The 11,520-nt window shown below is 36.0% G+C and overlaps 1 protein-coding gene across 1 annotated transcript in view; it reads right to left on the bottom strand.

Moving 5' to 3' along the window:
• Nucleotides 1–6,354: 6,354 nt before the first annotated feature.
• Nucleotides 6,355–11,520, bottom strand: part of LOC115420788 (PQ-loop repeat-containing protein 1) — a 114,198-nt gene continuing 109,032 nt past the window's right edge. The window contains exon 5 of the mRNA XM_030136314.1: nt 6,355–7,328. Within this exon, the coding sequence (XP_029992174.1) occupies nt 7,154–7,328 (175 nt within the window). The 3' untranslated portion in view covers nt 6,355–7,153. The remainder of the gene's footprint in view (nt 7,329–11,520) is intronic.

Below are 11,520 nucleotides of genomic sequence, written 5' to 3'. Positions count from 1 at the left end.
ACATTGACAAAGATGAAAACTAAGGGAATTTTATCCATAATTTTTTATCCGTTTAGTTAGTTTTGTGAGCACACTATACAGTTTCTGTTAGTTATCATTTTTTCCTTTTAATTATAGTTATTTATTTCAGTTAACGAAAATGCTTTTTCAATTCTAGTTTTCGTCATTTCGTTAGTTTTCGTTAACGATAATAACCTTGGTTTCCTGGCATGTCCACACATACCACACCATGTTTCTTTTAAAACTCTCCTTCTTCTCTTGTTGTAACATCCATCAACATCCTTTTTGTTTTTTAAAATTCACATGACTCTAGTTGCGGAAAAAGGTCCTTCCATTGCAGTTTTGCGTGACATACCAATTTCGCTGAGCCCAAAAATTCACCTCTTCCCAGCGCAAAAACTTTTAATCAAAAAACAAGAGTTTTGGTGAGTTTTTCCATTAGTTAAATTTTTATGCGCAAGTTATATTCGCGCAAATTGAGGGTCAATGGAAAAGCGACTTCTCTAATCTCATTGCTGATGTTGGCGTTGTGTTACTGCACACATGAATGTTCCGGACCAGCTAACTGTCAAAGACTTCTGCTTCCATAGAGGTGGTCACACGAGCTGATGATGGATGAATCAAGGGCATTGGATTAGCAGTAGCTGGCGGCTACTTCCCCTTTTCATTCCTGTGGAATCTCTAAGGGTCTATTGAATTATTCACACACTGCCTCTCCATTTGGGCCATATTGTTATGGAATCTGCTGTAAGTTATTTTACACTTGAAGCTAGATTTGATTAATTTTAGAACCTGGTAAGGACTTGATATGTTTTTTTTTTTTTCTTTTTCATTGTGTCCTGATATGTAAAACCACTGAATTCAAGAGGTTGTACTCTCTTTTTTTCTCATGACTGCATATGGCGACAGATTCTTCTTTGTCTGGTGACCTTACAGACCCTCGTCGCACTCAAAAACCCCAGAATGAAATGAAAACCGGGCCGAGCTGAAGATTAAAATATAATAAACCTGCATGCAATTATCATGATCAAGTACTGAGGCACTGCTATGTTTGAGAACTCTCCCCTACACTGTCCACTCTTCCAATAATTCTAATTTCCTACTGTAGTCAAATTTAATACAGAATTTCATGAAGATTCTCTTTGATATATATCAACTGTGTGGACCCTGAGGATGTAACAGAAATACACTGATCTTTACACTTGTTATCCTATGGCCGAGGCTGAGATTAATGCAAACACAAAACCACTGCAGTGTGTAATTTAAACATGAGGAGAGTGTAGAAACTGACATGTATAGGTTAACACATGGACACTGGCTGCTAGCCTAAAAAAAAAAAAAGGTGACGGATTTAATGAGCGAGTGGTTTTACTACTTAATTAAATCATCCTGAGGGGACATAAAAAAAACCCAACCTGTGTAGACTACTGATCAGCCGCTGACTGTTTTTATCCTACGGTGCTTTTGTAAAACTATCGAGGAACAGAAGAACGCACCACAACTCTTCCCGAGGCTGTTTCGTTAAATTAGTGTTTCAATTATAACAGCTTCCTGGGAAGAAAATATTTGTGAACATTTTTGCATTTTCCAAAGATGGAGGGGATGAATGTGGTATATAAAGGCTCCTGTGATGGCTGTAATGTTCCTCCCAAAGCTATTACACAAAAAAGTGTCCATCTGTACTCGGAATTAGAAAGCGGGAAATGCACGCCGAGCACATGGCGGACGACAAAATGAAGCAGGAGGTAGGCTAATAAGACGAACGCGGCAAACGACCGACCTTGCTAGAAGCATAATCGAAGTTTATAACCTTATTTCTTTTATTTTACAACTCAGCCCCCGTGTCTCTAAATGACAGGTCACTAATACTTTTGGTGTAACCTGACGTAAATCATTTGCACCCTGTCCGTACATGTCGTAAACTGTCCTCTGTTAACCGAGGTGTAACTGGCTAAATGACGACCTTTCAAAGTTTGGAACGTCCCCTCGAAAGACTACAAGACACACTATGAAAGAAATAGACAATACTAATTCTTACTTCAGTCAGTCATATAAATCTTCAACGATCATTTCCTACTGGGAAGTAAAACAAAAAGTTATACTTAAATATTTATCCAATGCTTTTGACAACAAAATATTACAATGACAAATCTGCAGATAATAGGATATTTAAGGAGCTAATGCTATTATCTGAGGAAGTTTAAAGGTATAATTTTTTAATTTTTTCTGTCCGTGCTGGTTGTTGTTTGACATTAGCGGACTTAATTTCTAAGCTAACAGTAGCTAGTGTTAGCTTAGAGCACAGGTGTCAAACATGCGGCCCGGGGGCCAAATCTGGCCCTCCGAAGGGTCCAATCTGGCCCGCGGGATGAATTTATGAAATGCAAAAATTACACTAAGATATTAATCCTTTTAGTTCAGGTTCCACATTTAGACCAATTCAATCTCAAGTGGACAGGACCAGTAAAATATTATCCTAATAATATATAAATATGACAACTCCAAATTTTTGTCTTTGTAAATGTCAATATTTTCATGTATTTACACTAAAATAAAGTGTAATTTCGCAAAAAAACATGAATAACCTAAACAAATATGAACAACCTGAAATGTCTTAAGAGAACAAAGTGCAGTTTTAACAAGATTCTGCCTGTTACCAAATGTTTTGTGTATTTGTAGATCCACTGTAATCTGGAAGTTATAATGTAATGTAATGTAAATGATAAATTTAGGCATAATATTGTTAAAATTACACTTATTTTTTTCAGTTCGTTCATGTTATTCACATTGTTTGAAAGGATAGTTTATAGATGTAAACCTGTTCATAATGAAAATGTACTTTTTTTGCTTTAAAACATAGAGAAATGTTTGGAGTTGACATTATTTATATATTATTATGTTATTATTTTACTGGTTTGGCCCACTACAGATCAAATTTAGCTGAATGTGGCCCCTGAATTAAAATGAGTTTGACAATCCTGGCATAGAGGATGTATGCAAAGGAATAAGCTGACTTTTACAGTGACTATTCAATGAACTTTCCCTCTCTTCTGCCATTTGCGTGTCGCTACATTAACAAACAAGCTTCGAGTTTCAACTGCAGGCTGAAAATGGCACGTTTTTTTTAACCCATAAAGACCCAGTGCTTCTTCTGTGGCAGTATTTGATCTTTCTTTATTGATTTATCACCATTTATTAGAATATTATCTTCTGTTTTTTGTGCTTTTCAGTGTCAATCATGTATTTTCCTATATTTAATTTTCTGATTATGTAGATGTTCATAAAAGCTCAGATTGAAGTTGTGGTTTATTATATTAAAAACAGGGAAAACTGAAGAAAAGTTGACTTTCTCCAATAAAATATATCATTAATGGAACATAAAACAAGCGTCTCAATTTACTGTCATTGATCCAACTCCATGGGTTTTACTGGTGAATCAATGTTGTAGAAAATGACAGTGTTTCCACGTTCACTACAGAGCTTCTGAACGTCCAAATGGGTCATATCTGATGACCATGAAACTGTATTTTACACCAATTATTTACATGTATTGATCGGACTAGTGGATGAACAGGTATTAAACAGTTTAGATCAGTAGATGGTTTTGGTCGCCAGTAGCTGTTTGGGTCTTTATGGGTTAATGTGACATTTTCTTTTGTACAGATTTAGTGCATTTTATACCACAGCTTGCATCTTCACATGCAGGAGTTCCCCCAATCAACTCGTCCCCCGAGACTAATTTTTAAAGACATTGTCACTTCATCCTGCACCCATGATGAGTGTGATTCATTCAAAGAAATATAAACTAGCCAAACAACCCACAGAGTTTATTCCAGGATGATAGCGGACTGAGCCAAAGCTATATTTCCAGCACTGGCACGGCACTAATGAAGTGTGGAGATACTGCAGGTCTGGATATGTGAGACTACACTCTGCTTACACTTCTGTGAGAGGAGCAGAGAAGAGCCATTGAGGCACTTGAGGGGATTTTTACAGAAAATCTGACCCCTGACCTCTACACAGAAATCAGTGTATTCAGGCTGAGGAAGACTTGTTTTTCCTTATCCATTCACACATTGAAATGAATACATTTCTTCACATATGCTATACAGGGTTACTCAAAAAGAATGAACCGATTTCATGACGCATTGCTTCAGTTCTCAAGCATCGTCGTGGAATGAGTCAGTGACCATTTGAAAGAGGAGTTTTCTAAGTTTGCGCTTTTTTTTTTCAATGAAAAAGTGCCACAGCGATGGATTAGTTGGAAGGGGGGCCCCAAGACCTTGCTCTTTGTACCCCGGACCTCACCGTGTGTGATTTTTTTCTTGTGCGGATACGTCAAAGATCGCGTTCATGTTCCACCGCTACCTACTAACCTCGATGACCTTGTTGAGCCGCATTATGTAATAAATTCCCATTATGTAATAAAAGTTCAAAATTTAATAAGAATGTCACGTCATCTTGTAATAAAGCCGCATTTTGTAATAAACTACCTCAATGCATTATGTAGTAAATTTTTTCGCATTGTGTAGTAAGTTATTACAATTTGAGAAATTTATTACAAAATGCACTTGACACATTTTTATTTTCAGGAAAATGTAATGTGCTAAATTATTCTTTAAACTGTGTGGTTAAAGTTCTGATTACATTACCTGGAGCTCCTGTGACTAATTTCTTCTAAATTGCTCTGAAATTATATTAATTTGGATTATTATTACATAATGAGCCATGTTATTACATTTTTTTTTAAAACTAAAAATGTGTTAAGTGCATTTTGTAATAAATTTCTCAAATTGTAATAACTTACTACATAATGTGAAAAAATGTACTATATAATGCGTTGACGTAGTTTATTACAAAATGCGTCAGTTTATTACATAATGCGGCGTTATTACAAGATGACGTGACATTCTTATTACATTTTGAACTTTTATTACATAATGGGAATTTATTACATAATGCGGCTCAACAGACCTTAACCCTTTCATGCATAGTGGTCACTACAGCGGACAACTATTCTCCTGTATATTCATGGATTTTGTTGTTTTACTTGCATATCAGCCAACACAGTGGATGCTTATTGGTCAAAACACAGTAATGTCCCGTCAGAGAGCGAACTTTAATTGACTGCCATTCCAGCATTTATTTCGACATAAAGTAGTTCCTTGTTTTGGATAATCCCTTATGGTCCAACTAAAGCAAAAATTAATTTAAAAGTAAAAACGTGGGTCATTTAGCAACACTAATCTGTCAAATTGTCTCTAAAATGTCCTGTCAGAGAGATTTCCAATACTGTGTTTTGACCCTTATGCACCATCCCATACACTGTAATTCAAACCATTACTGTAACTTTCCTGTTCTTGATAAACCTGATCTGCAGAAACATATTTGAGTGTACATAAATTGCTAATTGTTACTAGACTATAATTTTTTTTTTTAAACAAAAAGTTGTTTTTTTTGTTGCATATAATCTGAGTGAGTAATAACTAGTATTATAGTATGTTAAAAATGTGAGAAAATATCAGATTGGCAGCATTTTAAAAAATTATTTCATAGTTTCAGTCAGTAAATGCATGTTTTTTTGCTTCAAGAATTAAATGCATGGTGTCCAGCTGAGTGGACATTTTGTAACTCCGTGAAAAATAGGTTCATAAAAAAACAAAAAAAAAATTCAATCGCATTGTTTTTTTTATGCATAAAGAGGAATAAAAACACTCAGGAAAAAAAAAATCTTGAATAAGATTCTCATAATTCATGCATGAAAGGGTTAACCCTTTCATGCATAGTGGTCACTCCAGTGGACAGTTACTCTACAGCTTTACTCTTGTATATTCATGGGTTTTGTTGTTTTAGTTCCATATCAACCAACACAGTGGACACTTATGCATCATCTCATAAACTGCAATTCATACCATTATTCATACTTTGCTGTTCTTGATTGGTTCTTGAGTGGAAATCAATTGTTAATATTTATTTTTTGCATATTATCTCCATGAAGTGAGTAATAACTAGTATTAGAATATGTTAAAATGTGAGAAAACATCAGATTAGCTGCATTAAACATGGTTTCATTTCACTGTTTTCAGATCACTTTATGATATTGGGTTTTAAATACATGTTTCTTTGCTTCAAGAATAAAATTCATGGTGTAGCTGAGTGGACATTTTTGTAACTCCATGAAAAACAGGTTGATTTAAAAAAAAAAAAAAAAAAATCAATCACATTGGTTTTTTTTCCCATGCCTAAAGAGGAATAAAAACACTCAGGAAAAACAAAAATCTTGATTAAGGTTCTCATAATTCATGCATGAAAGGGTTAAAACACTGCGTAATGAAATCGGTTCATTCTTTTTGAAAAACCCTGCATATTTGTAGCTAAATATTTTTATTCTGTGAAAGACTATGACTGTAGTACAGTGCTTAAAGCTATTTTTTTCAGTGTTGGTTGTTTACTATGTACTAGACATACACAGCTTGTCACTGCAACCATAAAGCAGAGTCATAACACAGATTGATGGACTGCGCAGTTGCCGTTACCTCTCATACATCCTGTGGCCTTGACTTTACCGGTGCCCCGTATGCCACTGGCAAAAATCAATTTTGGCATAATAGACACACCACACATACATATATGCAAACAAAGACATACGCACACACATAATGTATCATGAGAACGGTCCAGTGAAGTGGAGAGTGTACAGTAGGGAACTCATCAATCAAGCAGCAGATTCCAGCGCTCCTGGACTCCTGGTTGTTCCAACTACCATGGCAGCACCACTGATCGGCTGTAAGCAAACTGCCAATATGAGTTATGTTTCACTACTCCAGTGTCCGCATTACTCAGACCACTACACCCCGAGGTACAAGTAATGTTCCAGAGAAGGTAAATAAATAAAGTAATAAAAACACTGACTTGTTTTACAAAATGATAAGGCAAAGTCATTTGTTACCACAGCTCGATCGAAGTTTAAGGATGACTGTGGCTTAACGGCACGTCACGGTGAATTATTTTGGTGTATACGATACCCATATACAAATGTTCCCCTTGTTTTTGGCGCTAAATGTCTCCCCTAATGATATCTTTAACAAAACGTATATAAGACGAGTTGAACTTTCCTTGTTTTTTTTTATGCTGCCAGTAGCACCAGTCATCCTCAGCCTAGTTTGACCCGTGTGTCTTGGCTGTAAACCAGAACCTGGAGCAGAATGGCCACGTCGATTAGAATCTGGAGCGAGCCGCACACCCAGAACTGAGCCGGGCTCTCGTTGATCAGAAAGTAGGTGGTCTTGAAGACATCACCGGCCATCCAGAGCAGAACCATCTTCACACTGGAAGACATGAAGACAGGAGGGAGGTGTAAGTAAAGGAAGAAAGCTGTCTCCTAAACCCCCGTCTATTTCATTTTGGCTTAGAGATGTTATGTTTTTTTCTTAAATTAGAAAAGATTAGACTCTCACTACAAGGCTCCTCAACTAAATTCTTTAATAAATGGCAATCTTTTTTTAGATTACTTTCAGTCTTTACAAACACTGCCTTCAGATTGATCTCTCATACCTCCACCCTAGTCTATTTTATAATTGTTTAGGTTTTGTTGTAATTTGTTCTGTCTACCAATTATTGTCACATTTGTGTTATGACCCTGGGTCATAATTTGTCTATTCATATGTATATGTCAGGGTAGAGACTGCGATCTGGTAGGATCGGCGATTCTACCAGTAGAGACTCCGATCGTAGTCTCTACCAGTAGAAACTCCGATCAGAGTCTCTACTGGTAGAAACTCCAATCCGAACCCTAACCCTAACCCTCCTACTGGCAGGATCGGAGTTTCTACCAGTAGAGACTCTGATCGGAGTTTCTACTGGTAGAGACCACGATCGGAGTCTCTACTGGTAGAATCGCCGATCCTACCAGATCGCAGTCTCTACCCTTACATATATGTATATATGTTTTCTGTTTAGTGTGTTTAGTGTGTGTGTTCTCCCCCCGTCCTGTAGGTGTGCTGTGCCCTTTTGTGTCTGTTTGTTTGCAGGACGCTGATTGGTGGAGCAGGATTACCCGGCCCCTTTAAAAATGGCCCTGGAGCTTCCGTCCTCGCTCTCTCTTGCCTCCTGCCAGCTCTCAACCCTGTGTTTGTGTGTGTGACCGTCAGTCTCCGTGTGCTCCTGAAAAAATTCGATTGTTTGTATTTGTAAATAGTTTTTGTTAAATTGAACCTTTTTCTGGTAGGGGAGGTCGGCTCTTTTGTTTTCCCGTTTTCTCCTGTTTTTTGGTTAGGTAGTTAAGTAAGTTTTCTGTATTTTTTATTTGTTGCATTTATTTTGAGTAGGTAAGTTAGCTTAAACTTTACAGAAGATATTTTGTTTGTTGTTTTAGCCGCTCCCTCCCCTAACCCTTCCTTAGTTGTTGAACGAAATACTGATAATAAATATTGTGAATTTTTAGTTTTCGACTGATGTGTGTGCTTGGGAGCTGGGAGGGGACAAAAGTTGAGCACATTATGTTCGCCCTGGTGAACCCCTAGGCCGGGGCGTAACATTTGATACATCTAGGTAATGTCTAATATTTAAAAGTAAACACAGGTATCGACAAGCTATGACTTTTTTTTTTTTTTTTAATTTATTTATTTTTATTTTCTTCTGTTTCCATTAGCTCAGTTAATATTCTTGTACACCACAGATTGGATACTGCTTGTACTTATTTGATTTTCTACTGCTGTTCTACTGTTATGATGTTCTTGTTTCTGCTGTTGGCCCTTCTCGGAGGGCCTTGGGGTTGGATTGAGAATGGGGAAAAATGATATAAAAGGCAATGTATAATGAATGCATTGTAATTCTGCTCCTTTGTATGTACTGTTACATTGCTCATAAAAAGATAAATTAAAAATAAATAAATAAATAAATAAAAGGAAAGGAAGAAAGCTGAAATGTAACTTTGGACAGGTGTCAAACATGCGGCCCAGGAGCCAAATCCAGCCCGCCAAAGGGACCAATCTGGCCCTGGGGATGAATTTGTGAAAAGCAAAAATGACTGAAGATATTAATAATCAAGGATGTTAAAATCATTTTAGGTCATGTCAGTATACAGTGGATCAGAAGCAGTAAAATACTATCATAATAACCTATAAATACTGAAAACTGTAAATTTGTCTCTGTTTTAGTGTAAAAAAAATAAAATTACACAAAAATGTTGACTTTTACAGACTTGTCTTTTACAAAAACTGTGAATATCTGAAATGTCTTAAGATAAGTATGTGGAATATTAATAATATTCTCCCTGTTATTTGATGTTTTGTGTATTTGTAGATACACTGTGATCTCTAAGTTGTGATTCGCATGTATAAATAATAAACTAAGGCGTAATATTGTTAACATTGCACTTTTTTTACTAAACAATTTTCAGATTCTTATTTGTTCATGTTATGTTCAAGTACAATTCGTAGATTTAAACATTTTCATTGTAACAGAGTTTACTTTTTTCACTCAAAAGTTCTTATTCTATTATTTATATTATTTTACTGGTCCAGCCCACTTTAGATCATATTAGGCTGAATTTGGCCTCTGAACTAAAATGAGTTTGACACCCCTTTCTTCCAAGCAGGAAGTGCTTGTATGAAAGAAAACATCACTGCATTTCTGTTGGTGGAAAAGTGCATCACATGGACCAATCAGAGACGTCCATACTGTGCTGTGCGTAATCTAACTAATTTAACCCTTTCATGGACAGAGGTCACTCCAGTGGACAGTTATTCTCCAGCTGTTCTCTTGTATATTCATGGGTTTTATTTTTTTAGTTCCATATCAGCCTGCACAAGTGGACACTTATGCATCATCTCATACAGTGCATTTCATACCGTTACTGTAACTATGCTGTTCTTGATAAACCTGATCTGCAGTGACACGTTTTAGTGTAAATCAACAAACAAAACAGTTTTTTTTTTTTTTTTTGCATATTATCTCCATGAAATGAATAATAACTAGTATTAGAGTATGTTAAAATGTGGGAAAACATCTGATTAGCGGCATTAAAAAATGTTTTTATTGCATACTTTTCCATATCACTTTCTGATATTAGGTTTTAAATACATATTTCTTTGCTTGAAAAATTAAATGCATGGGGTCCGGTTGAGTGGACAGTTTTGCAACTCCTTAAAAAAAAAAAAAATTTAATAAATCACATGTTTTTTTCATGCCTAAAGAGCAATGAAACAACAAATATTGTGACCAAGGTTCTCATAATTGCATGAAAGGGTTAACTTTTATACCTAGTCATCGCCATCTTATATCAATTTCGACTTATTTTGTATTTCTAGTCACTGTAAATTGAATTCTTTTCCCCTATTATTTCATTATTTATTTATTTCTAAACCATTTTTGCACATTTGTACGTGGTTGAATAAATGTTCTAAGCTGTTAAAATGTTGTTTGTATAATGAACAGGATCTAACAGTACATTCCACGATGCGTGTTGCTTTTACGCCCGCTGGACCCTGTTTTTTTTTTTTTTTCTTTTACACACCCTGTTCCTCTATTTCTGCCTCATACACTGATCTGAGGTCAGCTGTAAAGATGTGCCCGAATGAAAAAACAAGAGTGACAACAATACAACAGCATTCTGCGAGGCGGAGTAAATAGCTGTTTCCTTTCTGCATTCATCCTGTGAACATTCATCAAATTCTAAGAAGCGCTTTGGTCTTGATTTAGTCCCTGTTACACAAATAAAAGCAGACAGGCGGTGAAAAATCAATACGCAGGATGAAGTTCCTAAACTGCCGACTGATCACACCAAGATAGAGAAAACTGAAAGAAAGACACACAATGATGGCCTGCGTTCGAGACACAAAGACTGAATGGAAAGACCTTGCAGGGACAGCAGTCATCTACCATGCCAGGGGCGTGATGCCATCGCTATTCCCTGAAGGAGTCCTCTGAAACGCCGCACTTGACAGGCAGGAGAAGACAACACCCCTCCTGTTCGGCCTCTACCTTCACCTGTGTGTTTTTTGTGCTATTTTTAATGCCATATTCTGTCTCCCTCTCCATTTTTTTTTTATTTTTTTTATTAGTCATAGTTAACAAGACAATGTGGACAGAAAAATGCCAGCAAAATATAAACAGAGGGAAAATCAAACAAATAAACAAACAAACCAAAAACAACAACAATGACAGAGTATTGACAAACAACAACGACGACATCATATTACAATGAAAAGGATCATAAATGTAAATAGCAACTAAACCAGGGATGTCAAACTCATTTTAGTTCAGGGGCCACATACAGCCTAATATGATATAAAGTGGTCCGGACCAGTAAAATAATATAAATAATAGGATAAAAACTTATAAATAATGTCAACTCCAAAGTTTTCTCTCTGTTTTTGAGTGAAAAAAGTAAAATTCTGTAATGAAAATGTTTACATCTACAAACCGTACTTGAACATAACATGAACAAATATGAACAACCTGAAAATTCTTAAGTAAAATAAGTGCAATTTTAACAATATTACGCCTGAGTTTATCATT

This window comes from Sphaeramia orbicularis, chromosome 6 (genome assembly GCF_902148855.1).
Source record: "Sphaeramia orbicularis chromosome 6, fSphaOr1.1, whole genome shotgun sequence".
In the NCBI taxonomy this organism is placed as follows: Eukaryota; Metazoa; Chordata; class Actinopteri; order Kurtiformes; family Apogonidae; genus Sphaeramia; species Sphaeramia orbicularis.
The sequence above is the reverse complement of the archived record's forward strand: the minus strand, read 5'-3'. Positions and strand labels throughout refer to the sequence as shown.